This window comes from Heloderma suspectum, chromosome 6 (assembly GCF_057233095.1).
Source record: "Heloderma suspectum isolate Gila_16-S chromosome 6, 16-S_ref, whole genome shotgun sequence".
In the NCBI taxonomy this organism is placed as follows: Eukaryota; Metazoa; Chordata; class Lepidosauria; order Squamata; family Helodermatidae; genus Heloderma; species Heloderma suspectum.
In genome coordinates this window covers 8,852,860-8,877,419 of record NC_139463.1, presented here as the reverse complement: position 1 = coordinate 8,877,419, position 24,560 = coordinate 8,852,860, and the positions used below count along the sequence as shown (strand labels likewise).

The following is a 24,560-nucleotide window of genomic DNA, read 5'->3' as shown; positions in this document are numbered from 1 at the left end:
GAGAGAAGGAGGTGCGATGAGCATCCAGGTGGACAACGGGGAACCTTGTTGAGCTCAGACATGGCTCCTTCTCTCATCACTAATATCTATGTCACATCTGTTTTGTTCGCCAGAAACCACAGATTACCACCCCAAAGTGTTTCCAAAAAGGATCAAAACAGCCATGAATCTAGACCACCCAAAACACCTTCACTATTTTCAGTTGGTGATATTGAATGCATTACTCACTGACAATCAGTCACTTTGTTCTGAAAGACCACCTGCAGGACATTAAAATGACAAACCAGATGTAAATCTTTTTAGCAAATCTCATTTGGTAGAATTGGTTCTCTTTAGGGATGCCTTGAGGGTGCACCAGTGTGTTTAGATCTGCAAACGCATTTCCACAGATGCGTCTTGAGTTGCCTCCCAAGAAAAGCATTTATGAGCTAGAGAGAGAGAAGATCACAACCCTTTCCCATTAAAGATGATCAAACATCAGCTACAGATGAAAAATCTTAGGCACCAGAAGAAAAAATGCCGGAGACTGATAAGATGATGAGTTTATGCTGAGGCACAGATATTACACATGCCCATACAGCCCTCAACTGGTTGGGGATCCATCACGGTTTTAGCCCCTTTGACAGTTCTGAGTGTGTCCAGAGTCCAGTCTACAGAATTATGCATGGTGTAGAGAATGTGGATAGGGAGACATTTTTCTCCCTCTCTCATCCCATGAAGCTGACTGGTGGGAGATTCAGGACAGATAAAAGGAAGGACTTCTTCACACAGCACGTAGTTAAACTATGGAACTTGCTACCACAGGATGTAGTGATGGCCACCAATTTGGATGGCTTTAAAAGGGGGTTGGACAAATTCCTGGAGGAAAAGGCTATCAATGGCTACTAGTCTTGATGGCTATGTGCTACCCCCAGCACCAGAGGCAGTGAGCCTATGTACACCAGTTGCTGGGGAACATGGGCAGGAGGGTGCTGTTGTGCTCATGCCCTGCTTGTGGGTCTCCTGTCAACAGCTGGTTGGCTGCTGTGTGAACAGAATGCTGGACTAGATGGACCCGTGGTCTGATCCAGCAGGGCTCTTCTTATGTTCTTATGCTCTTAAGTGATGTCAAGGGTTGATGGATGATGTGCCACATGTTGAAGGCTCCTGTACCACTGTGCGCGAGCTGCCATTCCTGGAGAATTGGATCCATTGCAAGAAGTTAAGGCTTCCTTTTTTTGGTAGAGGAGAGAAAGGTGGATTTGGTTGCACTTTTGCGAATGGAGCTTCAGTGGAGGTACGTGGGCTGGTTCCATCGATACCATGAGCTGCTCACATGGAACAATGACAACAACAACAAAAAGATACAAAAGAAATATGTTAGATTATTCTCTCAGGAGCATGAGTTCATAGGAACACAGGAAGTCAGTCCCTTGATCCATCTGGACCAGCACTGCCGACACGGACTGGCAGCGGTTCTCCAGGATTTCATGCAGGGTTCTTTCCTAGGCTTATCTGGAGAAGCCAGGGATTGAACCTGGGTCCTTGGGCTGAACCTGCACACAGGAGGTTTTAAATTAAAAGCACATTGCCCTAAAAAGCCTCAGCAACACTTTGTTAGTCCACTTTATGTATTTATTAGTGATCTTTCTATACCACAAAATATAATAAAATCTCTAAGCGGTTATTAATTAGAGAGGCTGGACAGGCTGCTGATGTCATTGCATTTTATGACCCAAATCATCATCATCACCACCACAAAACAGGTTTGAAGAAACCACGGTGCAGGGAACACAGAGAACGCTGTTCTACCCTTAAAAGCCACTTAAAAATAATTTGCAAGAAATAAATGAAAACAAACAGACAGGCACTGGAATGCAACAAGAGACAACAACCTCTAATTTTCTGTGAAAAGTGACCGGTCAAAGGATGGCAATTCCAGAAAACAGGGCTGGTGTGAAGGCAACCTCAGTGTCTCCAGTGGGCGTCATTATCTGCCTTGCTGTGGAACTGTGCAACTGTGAGATTTCCCAACACAATCGCTTGCCTTCCTGCAAGCCTCAAAATGGATCAAGAGTGATTTCTCAGGAGTGGAAAAACATCCAGACTTTACTGGATTGGGCCTTTTAGTTATGCTCAGACAGGCACTCGCTTCATCCCAGCCTTCCCCAGCCTGGTACCATCCCGATGCATTGTAGTACAACCCCCATCATGCCCAGCCAACGTGGCCAATGGCACTGCTGGCTGAGGATGCTGAGAACTGCAGTCCAAGTCATGTGGGGGGCACCAGGCAGGGGGAGGATGTGTTATCATCCCCTTGCCTAGTCTGACTCCTGACTTTGTTCATCTCCCTTTTCCTCCCGCTTCTGCATGATCACAGCATGAACACAGCACATCCCCACATGGCCTTACCCAGAAGAGTTGAAACTGGATGAGCTGATGGCTGCTTTGGAGCTGTTCTGGGACATCCCGGGGCTACTGGCATGGAGTCCCAAGCCGGGAGACGAGGGCCGGCTGGAATTGCCAGGAGAACATGACGATGTCACTGCATGACAGAGAAAACAGTCAAAAGACTGGACTATTTCAGATTCATGCCTGAGCTTCACCTTTCCTCACTGCTGCAAATCTTGGCCAGGTGCACCTCAATGCCTTGTTTTCTCTCACAACTTTCCAGGCCTCTCCTTGCTCTGGGCTGCCCCCTCTTCCAAATCTTCTTTCCTCAGCCCCTCTATTGCCTCCTGAGGCCCACTGATTCCTTTACCAGGCACTTGATGCTACGACCCCCCGCCCCGCTTCCCATGACTCTAGCACAGGGCCACTGAGCCAACGGCAGACAAAGGCTACTGATGAAGCCCTCTGTGATATGACGCTGGATCAGCTAGCACCACAAAGCCCCATGGCATCAAGCCAGGCATCAGCAGGATCAAACTAGGGCCTCTGGGAGGAGAGCCCAAGCGCCTGACTCCCTGTGCCACTGGGGCAGAACTCTGGCGGACGGAGTTCTTCTCAGCCCAATCTCTGTTGTGCTGCAGCGCCACCCCTACAGTGGCAAGAGCTGGTACTGCAGCGCTCCAGTCTAACCAGGTGACCTGAGGAGCCAATGGGAACCTGTCTGCCTCTATATAACTGTTGCTCCAAGCCATGCTCCACAGTCTAACCAATGTGTCCTGTAGAGTAACAGCACAGACTGCCACGTCTGCCTGCTACTCACCTTGCCCACTGGCCTGTTTAGGTGAGAAATCTCTGGCCAAAGATTTCAAGTCAATATATGGAGTTCAGCCTTCCTTGCGCCTCCCAGCCACATCTGTCTCTGTTCTCTGCCCATTCTCCCTCCCGCTTTGTCTACTCTGCTCAGGCCTTCTCCTTGTGCCCTCTTCCTGTTCCAGGCCTCCTTTGCCAGCAGTTGCTGGGTATTCTGCCTTCTTAGTTCCCTGCCTGCTCCTCTCCAAGGCTCTTTGGCCACTTCTCTGCTAAAGTCCTCTGCCTGCCTATTCTCTCTCTAGGAACTGAGCAGTATAACCTCAGATTAATTATCAACAGTAAGAGCTTTAAGCTAAAGTATGCAGGTATTTTTGTAATTTTGGCCCTGCTCCTTTTGGCTTCAGCTCCACCCACTGCAGGAATGCAGCCTCCAAGAGGTTCTCCAAAACTGAATCATAGAATCATAGAACAGCAGGGTTGGAAGGGGCCTACAAGGCCATTGAGTCCAACCCCCTGCTCAATGCAGGAATCCAAGTCAGAGCATCCCTGACAGGTGGCTGTCCAGCCTCATCTTGAAGGCCTCCAGTGTGGGAGAGCCCACCACCTCCAGAGGTAATGGGTTCCATTGTTGTATTGCTCTAACAGTCAGGAATTTTGTCCTGATGTTCAGCTGGAATCTGGCTTCCTGTCACTTGAGCCTATTATTCCATGTCCTGCACTCTGGGATGATCGAGAAGAGATCCTGGCCTTCCTCTCTGGGACAACCTTTCAAGTCCTTGAAGAGCACTATCCTATCTCCCCTCAGTCTTCTCTTCTCAAGGCTAAACATGCCCAGTTCTTTCAGTCTCTCCTCATAGGGCTTTGTTTCCAGTCCCCTGTTCATCTTTGTTGCCCTCCTCTGAACCCTCTCCAGTTTGTCTGCATCCTTCTTAAAATGTGGTGCCCAGAACTGGTCACAGTACTCCAGATGAAGCCTAACCAGTGCTGAGTAGAGGGGAACTGGTACTTCCTGGGATTTCCTTGGGTGGAAAGAGGTTCTGTCCTCTTGTTATAGATGATTATAAACTGCTAGTTTATAATGAATTCCTGTCATTATGATGTGTAAAGATGCTTGCCAATTAATCTCTCCAGATGGATAGATACACTGATCTCTCCTCTGGGTTCCCTGCCCATGGGGGCTCAACCACCCAGTGTGGGAGAATCAGAGAGCAAGTTGTGCCCTCCCTGAAGCATTGGCACCAACTGCAACATTTTGACTCTTTACCCCAAGAGTGAAGGCCATCAATTCACTTCTATGGGAGAAAGTGAACCGGTGCATGAAGAGGCACCAAAGCTAAACCCCTGCCCTTGGAAACTCCAGTCATTGAGACTCAAGCCTGCACCCCTCTGCATGGCCTCCCACTTTTCCCAGAGTAGCGCGGCCCCAGGGTTCTGTTCCTTAGTCATGTGAGAGCAGCCTTCCCCAACTGGGTGACCTTCGGAAGTTTTGGACGACAGCTCCCAAATCAGCTGACTGGGGCTGATGGGGTTGAAGTCCAAAACATCTGGAGGGCACCAAGTTGAGGAAGGTGGTACTAGAGTGGGACCGAATGCTGACCACACCATCAACATACATGGGACTTCACAAAGTGCATCTCTTTTAATCTCTGCCATCTGGGATACATTATTTATTCTGTGGTATAGTGGAGGCAGAATGGGGTGGATGTTGAGGACGTTCCCCGGAAGACCTTTGAATATCGATGAGACAGTGTGACATGCTACAGCTGCTTCTTTTATGCCTGAACCTCCCATGAGACCTTAAAAACCAGGCCTCTTGGGCCTCTTTAAGAACGTTCTAGCTTCTTGCCCTGCCTCCTTGTTCTTCAAACAAGTTAGGGTGCTGTGGCCTTGGAAGGCAGGGAGGATTCCTTTGCCTGCGGTCCATCTGCTGATTTAACCTATTTTGGGGGTAAGATGAAAAGATGCCTAGACATTATGAGAGCATCACAGCAGGTGCGATTGATTAGGGAGCCGTAAAAGACAGCATGTAGCCACAGGAGATTTTGAGTACGTAAGTCCCTCCAGAGTGTCACGCAGGGGAGCTTTGGCACAGACCGGGACCGTGGAGGTGCTGTGTGTTGGCTGATGGGAGTCTCTCCACTGTCGTTATCTGGGGCTCCAAACTCAGAACGGAGGAGTAAGGTATCTTGCTCAGGTTTGCTTTATAACATCCTATGCTTAACTGTAATGCTCTGGTTGCTATAGTTAATAAAGCTTTCTGACTCTTACTCCCATGTGTAGTCATTGCTCTGAATCCAAGAAAGAACCTCTCTGCCTTTGGCAAAACAGTGGAGTGCAGCTCTGGGACCCTTTTCAGAGCAGGAGCTGGGGACTTTAGTTATTGGGCCCCTGCTGGGGTGTGGGGCCTCAGCAGATGCCCAAGCATGCCTTCCCTTGATGCCCTGGGTGTGGCTATGGGTAGTGGAGGCTGGCAGCGTCTATGTCAGTGGGGCAGTGAATCCACTCTGAGTTTCAGCCAGAACTCTAAAGGAGCTATCCAAAGTGCTGAACCCTACACCCCAAAAGAGTTCAGCACCTCGGATAGCTCCTTTAGAATTCTGGCTGGTTCTGACTGCAACCCCGAGAGGATTTACCGTCCCACTGACATTGGAGCCACCAGCCTCCACTGGCTATGGGGCTATCACAATAACCTCCAGCATGTCTTCAACATTTACCACTAAACCACTGATTCTACTCAAGACGTGCTCTTGGAACTGGTGCTTGGTGCCTGCTCAGACACACTGGTGGACAAAGGATCAAGGAACAGAGTTCTCCAAGTGCAACGTCATAACTGAAGTCAAAGCACCCACATTGTAACGATGACATTGGAAGGAAAAAGGGAGAAATGTCTTCCCAGCCCAACATACCTGTACCATGCATAGCGCTGTGGACAGGCGTAACAGAGAGTGGACCCAAAGATCCTGAGGTAGAAACCTGGAAGAGGGAAGAAACAAAACAAGGGTCATTTGGGAGGAGGAGTTAAGGGATTGGTCTTGGATTGTACAGCCCCAGTCACACGGCTGGCACTTCGGAATAATAAGTGACAACCTGGGGCTAGGTCAGCGGTGCAGTGCAGGGCAATTCTTTATGCCGTGCAGGGCAATTCTTTATGCCATGCAGGGCAATCCTTTTTGCATGTATTTGCAGAAGTAAGTCCCACTGAATCCAATGTGACTTCCTTATTCTCAAGTAAGTTTGTAGAGCAGGGATGTTGGCACTCAGGCTTGAGGGCCAAATCCAGCACTCTTCGGGTTCCGCAGATGGCCTCGCTCCTTTTCCTGGCCCCACCCCCTTTCCCCCAACCACCAGTCCCTTGATGGTTTCCTGGCTTTTACACAGACTTTCCCCATTCCAAACGGTTGAAATGCCACTCGTCAGGCTTAACTACAGCCAGGTAGAGCAATAAGCTGAGACATGCTCCCCCACCCCCGCATAATACTAGAACCCAGTGGGGTCCTCCCATGAAGCTGATGGGTGGGAGATTCAGGGCAGTTCAAAGGACTTCTTCATACAGCGCAGAGTTAAACTGTAGAATTTGCTACAAGACGTAGTGATGGCCACCAATTGGGATGGCTTTAAGAGGGGGTTAGACAAATTCCGGGAGGAGATCAGGAGAAGGCTATCGATTGGTACTAGTCCTGATGGCTATGTGCTACCTCCAGTATCAGAGGCAGTATGCCTATGTACACCAGTTGCTGGGGAACATGGGTGAGAGGGTGCTGATGCACTTGGGTTCTGCTTGTGGGTTCCTGGTTGACATCTGGTTGGCTGCTGTGCAACAGAATGCTGGACTAGATGGACTCTTGGGCTGAATCTACACATAGCACTTATACCATTATCATACCGTTATCATAACTATTGGTACACATGACGCCATTGGGCACCAACAGTTATGATAATGGTATGATAACGGTATAACTGCTGTGTGTAGATTCAGCCTTGGTCTGATCCAGCAGGGCTCTTCTGATGTTCTTATGCTGGTAGTTTAGGTATTTTCGCCCCACCCCGTTTTGCCTTAAGCCACTGGAAGGCACTCCCTGAGATCTTCTTTGAAACTGAAGTCAGAGATCAGCATCTGAGGTGTGTTGGACACCAGCCTTAATTCATACAAAGGAAAGCTCCTGCTCGTCAGCTGACACCTCCGTGTTCTCTTTGCCTATCTTAGCAGTACAAAAATAGACATATTGTCACTGATAGATACAGCTACAACATTCACTTGATTATTTGGTTAAGGGTGCAATCCTACTGGGGTAGGCGGCCGCCTCCAAACTCGAAGGCAACTGCCTATCCAATGCAGGGCAGGAGAAGCACGGAGGGGATCATCCCCTCTGCACTTTCCATGGACCTTGGAGTGCAGGAAGGGGCAGCCAGACGACACGTAGGCTGTGTTGCACTGGCATTTCTGACTTCCCTGCCTTGGCACACCCCCAGGAACGCCCCATCTTTGCTGCTCTGGGCTCCTCTTCCAAGTGCGGAGCACGGGGCCGTTCCCTGCTGCCTACGAGGCAGCACAGGAGGAGGTGGAGGTTGGTTCTCGGGAACCAACCTATCTTATGGCCATCTAGCCGCTGACTAGCGGCCATAGGATTGCTCCCTAAATTCATCAATTGGAAAAACACTTTGGACTGATTAACAATGTGATCCAATTAAACAGGAAGAAGATCTTTAATACATCTGCTTATAAAAATTGAAAATGCCAAGCACTGCGTGAAGAGAAGCATTCACACACAGGTGGGAATGCCTCTTCTAAGATGACGCATCTATTCATCATCTAAAACCAAAGCAAGTATGTCCTTGGCTTCATAAGTACTGTTTTTACTCATATGCAACTGTATACCAATTTAATTGATCATTAATTGATTAATCGACAGAAACTCATGTGACAAATCAGTTAAGATTTATTCACTTGGGTGACTGCTCTCTCTAGTAAGTTGGAATTATTGATGCTCTACTGGTGCTGAAATTAATACCTCCCACCCTAGTGTGACAGAGCCCCTGCTTTGCATGCAGAAGGTCCCGGGTTCGATCCCCGGCTTCTCTAGGTAGGGTGAGGGATGAATCCTGCCTGAAAACCTCGAGAGCACAGTCAGTGTCGACAGTACTGGGCTAGATGAACCGACGGTCTGACTCAGCATAAGGCAGCTTCCGATGTTCCTCTACGTGTGTGTGTGTGTGTGTGTGTGTGTGTTTGCCATAGGCTGCAATCCTATCTGCACATATTTGGGAGCAAGTGCCATTGTAATCAGTGGAGTTTACATCTGAGTAAACACATACAAGTTTGGGTTGTGCATCTGAATGTCCTTACAAGAAATCTAAGGTCACAATCCTATGTCTGTTTAAAACGTCCTACAACTCCCAACCTTTCCCAGACAGACATGACAATAGAGTTTGCTAGCAGGATGGGTTTTCTGGGGAAGCCCCACCCGCCAGCAAGTGCTATTGGAGTTGTGCTGGAGGTTGCTCATGCCAGCGCAATGGAATTTATGCTAACCACAGTGTTGAACAGGATACTGCCCTTTGTGTGCTGCTGTTTAACTCTTGTGGGGTTGCTCTGTTGTTGCTGTTGTTTTTAATAATAATAATTTTGACAATACTTTAAAAATATATTATTACATCTCTGGGCATCTGACAAAGATCAAACCCGTAAAAATACAATATAGTACCATAATATAAAACCAATGCTTTATATTAAAACTTTGCTTAAAACCAACCAACAGCTGGGATTGTTTAGCTTGGAAAAAAGGAGGGTCATGATAGGGGAGACATGATAGAGGTGTCCAAAATTATATATGGTGTGGAGAATGTGGATAGAGAGACATTTGTCTCTCTCTCTCAAAATGCTAGAACCTGGGGTCATCCCATCCCCACTGTGTGAACAGAATGCTGGACTAGATGAACCCTTTGTCTGATCCAGCATGGCTGTTCTTATGTCCAACGTACATAAATATAACAATTTTAAACCATCTCCAATAATTCCCAGGAGCCATTAAAAAGGTTTTTAATGGCTCCTGGGAATTATTGGAGATGGTTTAAAATTGTTATATTTATGTATATCATACACCATCAAATGCCTGGGAGTAGAGGAAAGTCTTAACCTAGTGCCAAAAAGATGACACTGTTGGCACCAGGCAGGCCACACTGGGGAGAGAGTTGCACAATTGTGGGGTCACCACCGAGAAGGCCCTCTCCCTTGTTGCCATCCTCTGAGCCTCATTCAGAGGAGACACTTGGAGGAGGGCCTCAGATGATGAGCGTAGCATGTGGGGAAACTCATACTTGGAGAGATGCTCTGCTAAGTATTGTGGCCCCAAGCTGTGTATTTCATTTGTGGTTTATTTTTTATTACATTTATATCCCACCTTTTGTCCTCTTGCAAGGAACCCAAGGTGGCTTACATGGTCATCCTTCTCTCCATTTTATCCTCACAACAACCCTGCAAAATAGGTTAGACTGAGAGTCAATGACCTTCCCAAAGTCACCCAGTGAGCTTCATGGCCAAGGGGAGTCTCGAACCCGGGTCTCCCCAATCGCAGTCCAACACTCTAACCACTACACCACACTGGCTCCTGGGTTATTCTAGGTTGCTAATGTATTGGTTTTAATTTTTTTTTAAAAGTATTGGTAGTTGCCTTGAATTTTATTCTTGAAAGCTGGGGTGTAACATTTAAATGCTAGAAGAAAAACACAGTACATTAATAAAAATTTTACAGCACCCGGAAGGTCAGTTTAATCCATCTGCAGCATAGCTAGTATTGATCAAGAACTCCCTTTTTCTCTTGACCTGCTGCTGCTGTTGGTCACGGTGCCCTTGGGGGGACAGCTTGTTTAGATTTGATTGCTCGGCAGCCAGAGCCCATGCCAAGAGAGAAGTTTTCTTGCAAGAGTCAGTATATGATGAGTCACTAGAGGGTGCTCTCCTCACTGACTCAGGACCGATGGGTCAGAGTCAGGGGAAAGACGCTCTCCCTGCCACTGACTCAGCACCCTTGCTGCTGGGGGCCCAAGATTTGGATGACAGAAAAAACACAGTGCCATGTCAGGCCCCGGTGATGGCGTTACCCCTGGAGCATCTTGGGAAATTGGCACACACTCTTCTGACTGATGTTCTCCATCACAGTTTCAGTTGGATAGTGGCCTTTTAATCATCAGTTTAATTATGATAAGCATTTCTTTAGTAATCCTAACCCTCAGTAACCCTTACAACAATCCTGTAAGGTAAGTCAGCAGCATTACCCCCATGTTACAGATAGGAAGATGGGAAAGCAGAGGCTGAGAGAGACTGTAGTTTACCCAAGGCCACTAAGTAAGATTTGAATCAAGGACCTGGTGGTGCACTGTTTCCTGTTAGCCACAATGCTGCACAGGCTCTTATGTTTTGATCTGTGCCATCACATTCCTTTAATAATAGCTGGCATGTGTGGTGTTGTGGCGAGAGTGTTGGACTAGGAGCTGGGAGATCCGGGTTCTAGTCCCCACTCGTCCATGGAAGCTCACTGGGTGACTTTGGGCCAGTCACAGACTCTCAGCCCAACCCACCTCACAGGGTTGTTGTTGTGAGGATAAAATGGAGAGGAGGAGGATAATGTAAGCCGCCTTGGGTTCCTTGCGAGAGGAAAAAAGGCGGGGTAGAAATGCAATAAAATAAATAAATAAATAAATAAATAAATAAATAAATGCTCTACCCTAGCAACAGCTGTATTTAATGTTGGGGTATGTTCACACAACCATTCTTCACCCACCATGAAGCAAGGACCAGACAGAATCCAATTCCGGCCAACTGTCTTAAACAAACAAACAAACAAACAAACAAGCAAACAAACAACAAAACACAACAGTCCTGTTGGGCCATTCACACAACCTACTTCCCATCACCTGCTTCTGGAGATCCTTTTAACAGGAGATGCCAGGGACTGACCTGGCAATCTTGTGCATATAAAGCATGCACTTCAGCGCTGAGCTATGCCCTCTCTCAGTTCATTCCATCTTTGGTTATTGTCTCACGTAGAAAGAAAGAGGCATGGGTCTGTCCCATGTCGAAGAGCAACTCTTACCAGTCTGGAATTGTAGAGGGGTGATTTCATGGGGGAGGGCATTGGGCAGCTGATGCGCTTCTCTTTCTGGCGCCGGTTGCAGAACCAAACCCGGACCACTTCCTTTTCCATGGATAGCTGTTCAGCAATCATGGAGATCTCCTCTGAGCTGGGCTTGGGGTTCTGTGGAGAGAAAGGCTGAGATGAACATGGCCAGTCCAACAGTGCAGCATGCTCAAAGGCCGACACGAGCACTCTGCAGGCTTCATCTGACCCATGCATCTGGTGCTCAAGAGATTACCTCTGGAAGTCATCTTGGGAGTGCATGCACATGGAACAATTGAGCTGGCATCCTCAGTGCATGACAGAAGGATTCCAAAGCCCTCTGTACCTTTACAAATGGCATGGACATGAAGATGACTTAATTATTATTTGTGGAACTTTTGGGGGGATACCTCTGTGAGCAGGGCCAGTCAAAGGCATTTGGGTTCCCCAAACTCCAAACGGCAGCCCCTTCCTCTGAATCAGTTGTCTCCAGCCAACGACCTACCTTTTAACCTAAACCTGTACCAGTGGGACCCACTTTCAAATTTAATATATGGCTGTCTCTCTCCCCCACCCCCAAGTTGCTCACCAATCAAAGATAGATTGTTCTCTTTCTCACCTTATACAATAGCAACAACAAACAAAAGCATAGGATTTCTCCACACAGGGCTTCTATCTTGCAATTGAGATTGGTTATGCACGGAAATTTGCGGGTCCTTTACATGACGTCATCAACCTCCAGCACCTCTCTAGTGTTTTCCGAGCATTTCCATGGCTTTATTTGAATCGGAAATAATGAGCTAACAAAAAGATCCGCTTTCAGTCAGCCTGAATTTGCATGTGAAAAGAGAGCATGGTGCTATAGAACAATAGCTCCATCTAGTGGCTGTATAATGAAACATATAGGTCTCGCAGATAAATGGGGCGGAAAAGGTGGGGGGAGGGAAGCTCATGTAAAGCGCTGACCCTAATCTTGCAAAGAATTTGGAAGCAGAAGCCCCAGTAAAATTGTAGGACAAAAAGCCTCAGTGTGGAGAAGCCCAAAATCAAGCGGTGCTGGTGGTGGACCTGGAATGACCTAACCTAGGTTGATACCCATCAGCCAGAGACCAAAAAACCGATTACCATGGTGCACAAGCCCTGTTGAACTGAACGATGGTGCTTGCTCAGGCAGCCCATGGCCAGTTGAGAAAAAGGGGCTTATCTTAAACCAGGAGCCTTCTGCTGGTCAGACTGGTGCCCCTTGGGGAGAGCCAGGTGAGGCTGCAGAACGGAGGAGGAAAGAGGCAGGGCTTCTAAGTCTCAGCATGGCTCCTGCTTTCTCCTCTGCCAGCCCTCTAGTTATCCCCAATCTGGCAGGGCTAGAAATGCTTCTGGGTCAGCCTGGAGGCTTTGCCTGGGCAACAAGTCAGACTCTGGCTTTACTTGGCCAGCTCCATAGCCTTGTGTTGAGTATCTCTGCCTGCCTGCTCCACTTCAAGCTTCCATGACCACTAGACCCTCCCTATTCATATGCACTCTTGTCAACAAATAAGAGTCCCTCTCCAAATTTAGTCTGCAGCAGTTTGTTTGAGCATGGCTGCTGTGACATTCTCCCCTTCCTCTCCGTGAGTGGGTTGCTTCTCTTACGTCTTGGAACCGTTTCTCCAGCGTGGAGCGGATGTTGGTCTCAATGCTGGTGCGTTTCTTTCTCTTGCGTCCAAACATCTCACTCACGGATGGGTAGGAACTGGGCGTGCTCACAGCAGAGTCCAGAGGGGAAGATTCTATTGGGGGGGTGGACAGGGGAGAGAGAGAGAGGCAAAATATAAACTCAAAAATGACATATTGATTTGGCTGAGGATTATGGCAGCAACAGCTGGGGAAATAAAGATCTCAAAGCACTCTCATAAGAACAGAAGTGGGACCATGCTGGATCAGACCAAAGGCCTCCCTTAGCATCTCTACACCAGCCTAAAATCCCACATTAAAAATGGGGCATTCAGCTTCTGTTTTAAATGCAGGCTCAGAATGGATTCCCTTTACACGCGCTTCCTTTCCCCACTCCCCTTTCCCCCTCCTCCTCCCCTTTCTCTGAGTCTTCCACATGTTTCATTGGTCTAGCTCCTCTTCTTGCGGCTTTTCCTTTTTCACGGAGGGAACTCAAGCAGAACACAAGGGGTAATTTGATACCTCATTATCTCTGATCTATTTAAAAAGGGAATAAAGGTCATTTAGTGCAGGAGGTGCCCTGGAGGTTCACGGTGTCATCTAAAGGCCTGCAAACTTCTGTGAGTGAGCAAGCTCAGTAGCAGGATAAAAGCTCCATGTGAAGAAGCTCCCTGTCTGTTTGCACAGTGGCCAACCTCCAGATGCCCCAGTGGGAAGCCCATGATAAGACAGGAATGCAACAGCACCCTCCTTGCTTGTGTTCCCCAGCAAATGGTATTCAGAGGCACAGCGCCTCCGATACTGGAGGTAACATATAGCAATCATGAGGAGTAGCCTTTGATAGACTTACCCTCCAGGAATTTCCCTAATCCCCCTTTAAAGCCATCTGAGCCGGTGGCCATCGCAGAAGGATTCATAGGACCATGGTGGGGCCCAAAGGGCCAGCCAATCCCTGCATAAATTGTGTATGTGCTCCAGAACATCATCTAGTGGGTGCTATGTTGGGGAAGGTTGTTCTAGAACTTCCCCAGAATCCTTTGCAGTGAGCAGTCGTGGAAAGGTGTTCCCTGGAGGCAGAAAGTTTGAAAATTCCTGAAGAGTAAATTAATTTCCCCATCATTCTTCCAACACATGCTACATAACTTTCCAAATGAAATGGTAAGCTGAGAGAAAGATGGCCATCAAGACCTGCTGTCCAGGCTTTCTACAATCCACAGCAATGGGGCTTTGGTTAAGGGGGGGTGGGGCAGGAGAGAGAGACAGAGGAACACACGCTTTCACACCACTAGGTAATACTACCTAATTCAGCTTTCTCTTGATGCTATACCTGGAGCATTGTCTAAAAATCAATCTCCAGCTTTGCCAATATATTTCTCTGTATTTCTCTGTCCTTCTGCTCTCAGGCTTACAAGGGACCAGTGAAGTTTGATTTGTGTCCTAGAAAGACTTTTAACGTCTTTTAGATTTTCAAAGGAAGAACAGCCATTGCATCTTTGTCTCTGCATGTCTCACCACAACAATCTGAAATCTTTCTGCATCAGGCGCGGTCTAAACTAACGAATGAACAAACGAACAAACGAATGAACTAACAAACTAATGGTGCTTCCTCGCAGAGGGGTCCTAGCACTTTTCTTCCTTAATTATTTTTTTTCTGGTAAGAAAAAAAAAGTAGAAGTAGTGGCAGGAAAACATGGAAGAGCTACAAATTGAAGGCAGTGTTGTCTGGACCCTATGTAAAATTTTGTGAACAACGCAGGGTGATTGCACAAGCAAAGCCTCATTCTGGAAGTACTCAAAGGCTGGGAAACACCTCTTCCGTACATTAAACACACAAGGCATCTTTCATTGTGCCCAGCATCAACATCTCACCCACCCCCTCTGTTGTTCTGTTTTCATTTTTTTTGTTTGACATCCAACCTGAAGAAGATCTCTGGTGAACCTGAAAATGGGTATATGACCTTACAATTTCCTGGCTAATCATGATAAACATATTTATTTACTCTCACTATTTGGAGAGCATAGCTCACTCTATTGCCCCCTTGTGGCCAATTGTTGTTGTTGTTGTTGTTGTTCAGTTGTTAAGTCGTGTCCGACTCTTCGTGACCCCATGGACCACAGTACGCCAGGCCTTCCTGTCCTGCACTCTCTCCCGGAGTGTGCTCAAGTTCACATTCATTGCATCGGTGATGCTATCTAGCCATCTCATCCTCTGCCATCCCCTTCTCCTTTTGCCTTCAATCTTTCCCAGCATCAGGGTCTTTTCCAGTGACTATACTCTTCGCATTAGGTGGCCAAAATATTTGAGCTTCAGCTTCAGTATTTGTCGTTCCAATGAGTAGTCAGGGTTGATTTCCTTTAGGATGGACTGATTTGACCTCCTTGCAGTCCAGGGGTCTCATAAGAGTCTTCTCCAGCACCACAGTTCGAAAGCATCGATTCTTCGGCGCTCAGCCTTCCTTATAGTCCAGCTCTCACAGCCATACATTGCTACTGGGAAAACCATAGCTCTGATTATACAAACCTTTGTCGGCAAGGTGATGTCTCTGCTTCTTACTATGCTGTCTAGGTTTGCCATAGCTTTCCTCCCAAGGAGCAAGCCTCTTTTAATTTCATGGCTACAGTCACCGTCTGCAGTGATCTGGGAGCCCAAGAAAATAAAATCTGTCACTGCTTCCATTTCTTCCCCTTCTATATGCCAGGAAGTGATGGGGCCAGTGCCATAATCTTCATTTTGTTAATGCTGAGTTTCAAACCAGCTTTTGCACTCTCCACTTTCACCCTTGACAAGAGGCTCTTTAGATCCTCTTTGCTTTCTGCCATTAGGGTGGTATCGTCCGCGTATCTGAGGTGGTTGATAATTCTCCCGGCAATCTTAATTCCGACCTGTGATTCATCCAACGTGGCATTTCTCATGATGTACTCTGCATATAAATTAAATAAGCGGGGCGACAATATACAGCCTTGTCGTACTCCTTTCCCAATTTGGAACCAATCAGTTGTTCCATGTCCGGTTCTTACTGTTGCTTCTTGACTCTCATACAGGTTTCTCAGGAGACAGGTAAGGCGGTCTATTACTCCCATCTCTTTAAGAATTGCCACAGTTTGTTGTGATCCACACAATCAAAGGCTTTAGCGTAGTCAATGAAGCAGAAATAGACATTTTTCTGGAATTCTCTTGCTTTCTCCATGATCCAGCGAATGTTGGCGATTTGATCTCTAGTTCCTCTGCCTCTTCGGAACCCAGCTTGTACTTCCGGTAGTTCTCGGTTCACATACTGCTGAAGCCTAGCTTGTGGGATTTTGAGCATAACCTTGCTGGCATGTGAATTGAGCGCAATTGTATGGTAGTTTGAACATTGCCCTTCTTTGGAATTGGAATTTAAACTGACCTTTTCCAGTCTTGTGGCCACTGTTGAGTGTTCCTTGTGGCCAATGCTATGGTACAATTCATAAATATTCATATCTCTTTCAGCAAAACCACAGCATCAATTTATATACCTGCCAAAGCTTGAAAATCTCAGAGAGGTAGGATTTAACTCCCTCCTTTGTCCTAGGAGACTTCAGCCCACAACACATGTTGAAACAGCAAAGCCAATAAAATTATATAAAGTCTATAAAACCAAACCAAAACCTGGAAAAAAGAGCAACTCCTGCAAATCCCAAATTGCAGAAGAGTAACCCAGTGTCTCTCTGTCTGTCTATACACACTTACAGCTTGCTAAAAATGTATATTAACAGTTTTCAGTGCTTTCGTTTTTTTCTTAAATTTTTAAACAATGAGCTTTTCTACACAATGCTGTTAATCAGTTGTTAATCCACTGTATCTCCTTTTGGTTTCGTTGAGGAATTGAGATTGGAGCACTTACATGAGGAGCGTTTGCTTTCCTGCTTTTCTGCAATGTCACCTCTAGGTGGCACTATGGTACAGTGGAATAGCGCAAACACACAAGAGGAAATCTTTCACAATTAAATGCTACATTTTCCCTGCTCTAAAAACACTCACTGAAATGGCTGGTTAAAAACAGAAGTGAAACTGGAGGGTCACAATGCCATTTAAAGAACCTGTAAACACCCATGGGTAGGGAATGATGAGCATACAATAAATGTCTCATGTAGAAAAGCCCAATGTAAGGCAGGGGAGGACAACTTGTAGCCCACCTGATGTTTAGATAGCATAGGCAATGGGAAGGTTTGATGAGAATTGTAGGTCAAAACATCTGGAGGGGCACAAGATGTCCACCCCTGACATAAGGGGAAATGTAGGCATTTTGAGTTGTCCTGTGTTGAAATATTTAGAAGCACTTCAATGAAATTAATGTACAACTAAAGCTTTGAAATCTCTGAATATATTATTGAACCACACTAATTGTGCAATCCTATACATGTTCACTCAGAAGCAAGTCCCACTTTGTTTCAATGGGGCTTACTCCCAGGTATGCAGCCTGATTGCAGCACCCTTTAATATAATTTTGATTCAAATATTTCAGTCCAAGTATTTTTGGCTAATTAGAAAACAAGTGAGAATTGGATCCCACTCAATCTAGGGCTTTGGAAACCTGCCAGAAAAATTCTGGATGCGTATGGATATACAGATGTTGAATTCAGTTTTTTTCTGGAAACATGGGAGGGGGGCAGGGGGAGAGAAAGAAACACAAACAAACACACATGGGTACAGAGGGGGGAAATGTACATCACTATTTATCCTGAAACCTGATCCTACCTGCATCACTCAGCCACTTCTCCAGCAGTGGTTTGAGCTTGCACATGTTCTTGAAGCTCAGATTGAGGGCCTCAAAGCGGGAAATGGTGGTCTGGCTGAAGTCATTTCCATAAAGTTTCCCCATGGCCAGTCCCACGTCACCCTGCGGGAAACAGAAGGGGTCAAACAATGGCAAAGTTGCTGTGGAGGACTTGTTCCCAATCCCACCTCTCTTCCCACCAGTCCCAGATTCACTGGCAGACTGGCAATGCCATTCACTTTCCTCCACTGTCCTTTCCAACACTGAGAGCCCTCAGCTCCATGTCCAAGAAGCTTGGTTCTGACCATCTCACCTGATGTTCTTGGGGTTCTGGGATTTGCATGGCTCGTAGATCCCATAGAACTATCAGAATTACCAGAGCAGAGGGGTCCCCCCCATAATGTGCAGGTGGACAGTATTTGTGCAGTGGCAACCCCCTTCAAAACATTGTCCAATGGGAACTAAATGTCTCTGCAACTGGACTTGAGCATGTGGAGGTTAATGAGGAGGCAAGTTGTTTCTTGAAAAGAAAATAATGATGAATGCTATTTCCTTCTCATTTTCATAGCTGCATAGCACAATAACAGTATAATATGCCAATATTATCTCCCAGTCCTTGCAAGATACCTCTATTTTTCATCTTCCCTTTCTGTCTCTTCTATTTGTCCTTTCTTTCTCTGTCATTTTCCCTCCCGTCCAAGGGTTTTGGGGAGCTGTTGAGAAGTATGTTGACAATCGGCCCCTCCCTGAGTGAGCTCCACTCATATTTGATGCTGTCATGCAATGGCACATTTGCTTGCCCTCTCCCTTTGAGCTCAATCCACAACACCACCCTGAGGGAGAGGGAGAAGTGAGTGGAGGAAGATGCTCCTGGTCCATCCACAACACCACCCTGAGGGGGAGGGCAAGGTGAGTTGAGGAAGGTGTTCCTGGTCCACCCACATCACCACCCTGAGGGAGAGGGAGAGGTGAGTGGAGGAAGATGCTCCTGGTCCACCCACATCACGACCCTGAGGGAGAGGGAGAGGTGAGTAGAGGAAGGTGTTCCTGGTCCACCCACATCACCACCCTGAGGGAGAGGGAGAGGTGAGTAGAGGAAGATGCTCCTGGTCCACCCACATCACCACCCTGAGGGAGAGGGAGAGGTGAGTAGAGGAAGGTGTTCCTGGTCCATCCACAACACCACCCTGAGGGAGAGGGCAAGGTGAGTGGAGGAAGATGTTCCTGGTCCATCCACATCACCACCCTGAGGGAGAGGGTAAGGTGAGTGGAGGAAGATGCTCCTGGTCCATCCACATCACCACCCTGAGGGAGAGGGCAAGGTGAGTGGAGGAAGATGCTCCTGGTCCATCCACATCACCACCCTGAGGGAGAGGGTGAGGTGAGTGGAGGAAGATGTTCCTGGTCCATCCACAACACCACCCTGAGGGAGAGGGCAAGGTGAGTGGAGGAAGATGTTCCTGGTCCACCCACATCACCACCCTGAGGGAGAGGGAGAGGTGAGTAGAGGAAGGTGTTCCTGGTCCACCCACATCACCACCCTGAGGGAGAGGGAGAGGTGAGTGGAGGAAGGTGTTCCTGGTCCATCCACAACACCACCCTGAGGGAGAGGGCAAGGTGAGTGGAGGAAGATGCTCCTGGTCCATCCACAACACCACCCTGAGGCAGAGGGCAAGGTGAGTGGAGGAAGATGTTCCTGGTCCATCCACATCACCACCCTGAGGGAGAGGGCAAGGTGAGTGGAGGAAGATGCTCCTGGTCCATCCACATCACCACCCTGAGGGAGAGGGCAAGGTGAGTGGAGGAAGATGCTCCTGGTCCATCCACATCACCACCCTGAGGGAGAGGGCAAGGTGAGTGGAGGAAGATGCTCCTGGTCCATCCACATCACCACCCTGAGGGAGAGGGCAAGGTGAGTGGAGGAAGATGCTCCTGGTCCATCCACATCACCACCCTGAGGGAGAGGGCAAGGTGAGTGGAGGAAGATGTTCCTGGTCCATCCACATCACCACCCTGAGGGAGAGGGCAAGGTGAGTGGAGGAAGATGTTCCTGGTCCATCCACATCACCACCCTGAGGGAGAGGGCAAGGTGAGTGGAGGAAGATGTTCCTGGTCCATACTCTTATCGCACTCCTGGGGGGCAGGTGACCAAGCACAGCAATTGCTGGGAGGGAGAGCAGCAGGGTCAGGCATCTCCAAGGGTTGGCACTGGGGCTCCTGTCAGCCTGTAGCAGGAGCACAATGATGCTACACCCTAGTACCTGTCTTCCATCCAGTTCTCTTTCTTTCCTCCAAGAAAACATCCTGGAGGGAAGATGTTCATAGACTGGAGGAGATATGTTTGCTGCTGATGTAGTGTGTGTGTGTGTGTGTATACAATAAACTCTGGTGACCAGGTGTAAAGAAGGGTTAGCACCTTTAGGAGGTGGGTAGGAGAGATGTTCCTGCCTCCTGCATGCCTAGCTGCAACTGCCAAGACTCAGTTCTTCTTTACTTTATGAGACTGGGTGTGACACTGCAGTGCACCAGGTAGAGAAAGCTCTTTCCTGTGGGTGAAGCACCGTTTGAGATTGCAGCCTGAAGGAGGTGTTCCTCACCTGGGTGAATCCAAGCTTGATTCGCCTCTGCTTGAAAGTCTTGGCAAATTTTTCCAGCTCCTCTAGGTCGTTAGCTTCATCCGTTACCACCGAGGAGGGCAAGTGTTTGGCAACTTGTAAATGCTGAGGGACCTCCAGGTGGGGCTCCAGTGATGACCCAGGGTGCCCGGGACGTCCCAGTGCCTGTGAGAAACACAAGCCGTGGGGGAATTGTCATGATGCAGAAGCTGCAAGGGCACTGCAACGCCATGCTCTGCTCTTAAGGAGGAATCGTGGGGTCTAAAGGTACAGGTCAAATGACACACCTATGTTCTGTGATCATCAGTCTAGAAAAAATACTGCACAGCTGGATTCAGGGTTGATTTTTTTTTTTAAAAGGTGTTCTCCCAAAGTTGTTGCTGCCTCTCTTTTGTGTGTGGATGGCACCATTTTGGCTACAGAGGGATTGGTGCTTGGAGAATGAGTTTGCTATTAGTACATACCAGCTTTCCTCAACCTGGTGCCCTCCAGATATTCTGGACTACAAGTCCCATCACCACTGACCATTGGCCATGCTGGCTTGGGCCAATGGGAAATGTAGTCCAAAACACCAGGAGGGTACCAGATTGGGAAAGGCTGGTATATATGATGGAAAAAGTCCATGCCAAGCAGGACTGAGTATGCTAAAGTTGTTCTTTAAGCCATCCCTGTTCCACATTAAGAACATAAGAAGAGCCATGCTGGATCTGACCAAGGTCCATCTAGTTCAATGTTCTGTTCACACACATTGAGAGCTGATCGAGACATCCAGAATAACAGCAAGTTACCACCTTGCTGGGACTGAACCCCTTTGAACTGCAGGAGAGGAGATGGTGTGTTTAAGGGCCTTTCTACATAAGACTTTTAACCCACACCTTTACTGAGGCATCTTCTTTCATATTCTTTGCAGGATTAAGATTGGCTCCTTTACACATGTTTTTTCCCCCCAGGGCTTATCTCTCTCTTCCTTTCTATGTGTTCCATTACACAACCACTAGGTGGTGCTGTGGTATAGTGGAATTGCGCAATTATACTAGGTTTCTATAATGCCATTCAGAAAAAACAAACAAACTAGACTTTCCTCATTAGGAAAAAACCCAAACCCACGATAATGGTTGCTAAGCATGGAAGGGGCCCCGGAAGATGATGACGTCAGGTAAAGAACTGGCAAACTACCATGAGTGAGGAATCATGAGCGCACAATAAAAGCCTCATGTAGAAAGCCTCAAAGTGTGTGTGTGTGTGTGTGAGCACCGACTTTGCAACTAGAAAACCAATTCCAGCTCAGCCCTTACCTGGATGTGTATGTGAAGAAAGCTTTCTACAATGGAGAGGATTCATATAAATCTCCACTAAGCTGTAAGCATGGAATTCTCTTATTCTACATTAATAGTACAATGCTTAACCAATGTTAGGCTGTTATTTGTCAGAACATTTTCTCCAGAGCATTTCCCCCAAATGCTCAAATAATTGCTGAATATTTGATATTTGGTATTTGATATCCTATGCTTGATTTCAATAGTTAACACTTGATGTTTGTCAGGATTTCATCGCTGGCATGTAAAGGGATTTAGTATTTGACAGAAACTGATAGCATAGCTGATATGCAATGGGATTTAGTATGTTATAGCATTTGACAGATGACATGCAATGGGATCTTTAGCATATAATAGCATGGGTAGCAAGCATGCAGTGGGGGTTAGTATTTGCCAATGTTGATAATTACATGCAATAGCATATAGTATTTGACAGCTGATGAGACATCAGCCAAGCTGGAGGTACCTGAGATGCTAAGCTGTGTCCATGTTGTGGAAGGAGAAGCCCGCTCTGCTGCTGAGGAAAGGACAGAAGGTTTGACTGCAGAGCTGAAAAAGAGAAAGATTGTGTCAGATACGTTGTCTCTATTTGGGGATCTTCATTTCACAAAACAGGAACAGCATCCGGGGGAAGGAAGCACCAATGTTCTGAGAAATCAAAGGCGTCCATTTGGGAAATTCAGCAGAAGCCGGCCTAATAAATGAATCAGTCTCCTGCTTTGGGAGAATTCACACATGGATGTCCGTTGCTCCATGACAACAGCATCAAGTGGTGTGAAGAAGCCATCACCAATCAAGCACAGAGGCCTTCATATCACCTCGCATCTCCACAAAGCACAACGTTCCACACCTTCAGAGATACATAGATATCATTCGTTCAGCAACAGGCAGCATAACAACAAATAACATGCATGTGTGAATCCACCCTTCTACCCTACGATGGTTAATATGGTAGCAACTGTGTGAAGCAAAGTACCAGCTGCTTAGGTGAAAGCCAAAGAATATTAATGGCTAATAGATAAAGATGCTTAGAATTAATATAGCACTCTACAGGGCATCCCTATGCGTATTTACTCAGCAATAAGCCTCGCTGTGTTCCATGTGGCTTACTCCCAGGAAAATGTGGCTTACTCCCAGGAAAATGAGAATAGGATTGCAGCTTTAGAGTATTCAAAGCACTTGGTTGACATTATTGCTGTAACCTTTGCAACAGTCCTGCAGGGTAAGTCAACGCCGTAGTAACATCCCTGCCTTGCAGACGGGTGGCTGAGGCTGTGAAATCGGATCTTGCATAAGGCCACCTAGTGATCCTTCCACATTTCCAGAGCAGGATGGTGCAACGACATCGGAAATTATATGCACATGAGAGTTATCGCATGCCACCAAACAGACAAATTGGCTGCCGTCCCCCGTCCTCATTATGCATTTCCAAACTGGGACTTTGGTTACCTCACAACATCATAACATTGGGACCGGCGGCACGGGGCAAAGGTAGGCAGGCAGGGTGTTAAAAATAAAAGAAAGAAGTTACAGCAGATTCGTCACCTGTGGTGCGAGCCGGGCTCCTCCCGGCTTCACATGGCGGACATACAAACCAACAGAACAAACATAGCTTCAGCCATCACCCTGCCCCTCCGCCTGTGCTTCAGGGAGGCTGGCTGTGGCTTTTTTTGTTTTGTTCTGAAGTGCCACGTGTACATTTGCACATTCATCCTACATCTAATAAAATAATAATAAAAACCAATCCTGCAAATCTTTTTTTAGAGTTGTAAAACTGTGCTGACACCACAGAACTGGCCAGTATGTTTTTGAAGTATTTATAGCTAGGGATGGGAGAACCAGCAATTTTTGAGTTCACCTAAATTCTCTGAAAATAATTTCACAGCTCGTTTTGGCTCACTCCCATTTTCATTTTCAACCTGATTTTTGGCTGATTTGAACAGGAAAACTGCACATTTCTGTGCATATTTTTCAAAAGTACACACTTAACACCCCCCCCCCCCCGGGTGTGAAAATGTGCATGTCAAAGTGCAGATTTTTCTCTTTTAAAAAACATTTTTGAATGTTTTTTCAAGAAATTTCAAGAAATGTTTCATTTCTTGAAAAATAAATTGCTTCTGCTTGCATGCAGGATTGTGAACGGGACATATTTGCATAATTTGCCAACAAATTAATCTCATGTACCTCCCTTTTTATACGTTGCTTACAAATAAACATTTGTGAGACAATTGATGATACATTTACAATACAACAAAACAGACATGCATTATCGGGGAAGGGCAAAGTTGTATACAGGTTTTCCGCCAGACCCCAGGTATTCTGATTGCTACTCTGCTTCTGAATCTCTAGGACTAACGTCTCTGCCAGATACTAGTCCCGCGTAGGGTGAAAGTTCCCTCACCCAAGCTGCTGATGTCTCTCTCAATCTTATTTATTATTTAGTCAATCCATCCATCCATCCATCCATCCATCCATCCATTTATATACCACTTGATTATATCTCAGAAGATCTCTTGAAGCGATTTACAACATAAAAATGTAAAATACAATGCAACCACACTTAAAAACAGAAAATACAAAAAGTCGTGGTTAAGAACACTTAGGGTACAATTTTATGCATTTTTAGACAGAAAAAAAGTCCTACAAATCCCAGCATTCCCCAGCCAGCCATGTAGGAGTTGTAGGACTTAAAGAATAAGTCTACACATGCATAGGATTGCACCCTTAAAGTTGAAAGATAAACCACCTCAACTACAACATTGTCATCAGAGAGTTAATCATCAACAAACTGGGCAGTGCAATCAGTCAGGGAAGGCCTGGGTGAAAAGGTAGGTCTTTAACTGGTGGCTAAAACATGTCACAGTTGGTACCTCCTACATGCCAAGGGAGAGGGCATTCAACAAAGTGGGTGCCACCACAGAGAAAGCCTGCTTCTGGTTGCAGAGC

At 46.8% G+C, this 24,560-nt stretch overlaps 1 protein-coding gene across 1 annotated transcript in view; it reads right to left on the bottom strand.

Annotated features, from left to right (window-relative positions):
* Window positions 1-1,267: 1,267 nt before the first annotated feature.
* Window positions 1,268-24,560, bottom strand: part of POU2F3 (POU class 2 homeobox 3) — a 130,582-nt gene continuing 107,289 nt past the window's right edge. Inside the window, exons 7-14 of the mRNA XM_084807233.1 lie at window positions 22,081-22,163; window positions 20,281-20,463; window positions 17,665-17,806; window positions 12,924-13,060; window positions 11,271-11,432; window positions 6,087-6,153; window positions 2,392-2,524; window positions 1,268-1,310 (exon numbers count right to left, since the gene is read on the bottom strand). Of these exons, the coding sequence (XP_084663359.1) occupies window positions 1,268-1,310; window positions 2,392-2,524; window positions 6,087-6,153; window positions 11,271-11,432; window positions 12,924-13,060; window positions 17,665-17,806; window positions 20,281-20,463; window positions 22,081-22,163 (950 nt within the window). The remainder of the gene's footprint in view (window positions 1,311-2,391; window positions 2,525-6,086; window positions 6,154-11,270; window positions 11,433-12,923; window positions 13,061-17,664; window positions 17,807-20,280; window positions 20,464-22,080; window positions 22,164-24,560) is intronic.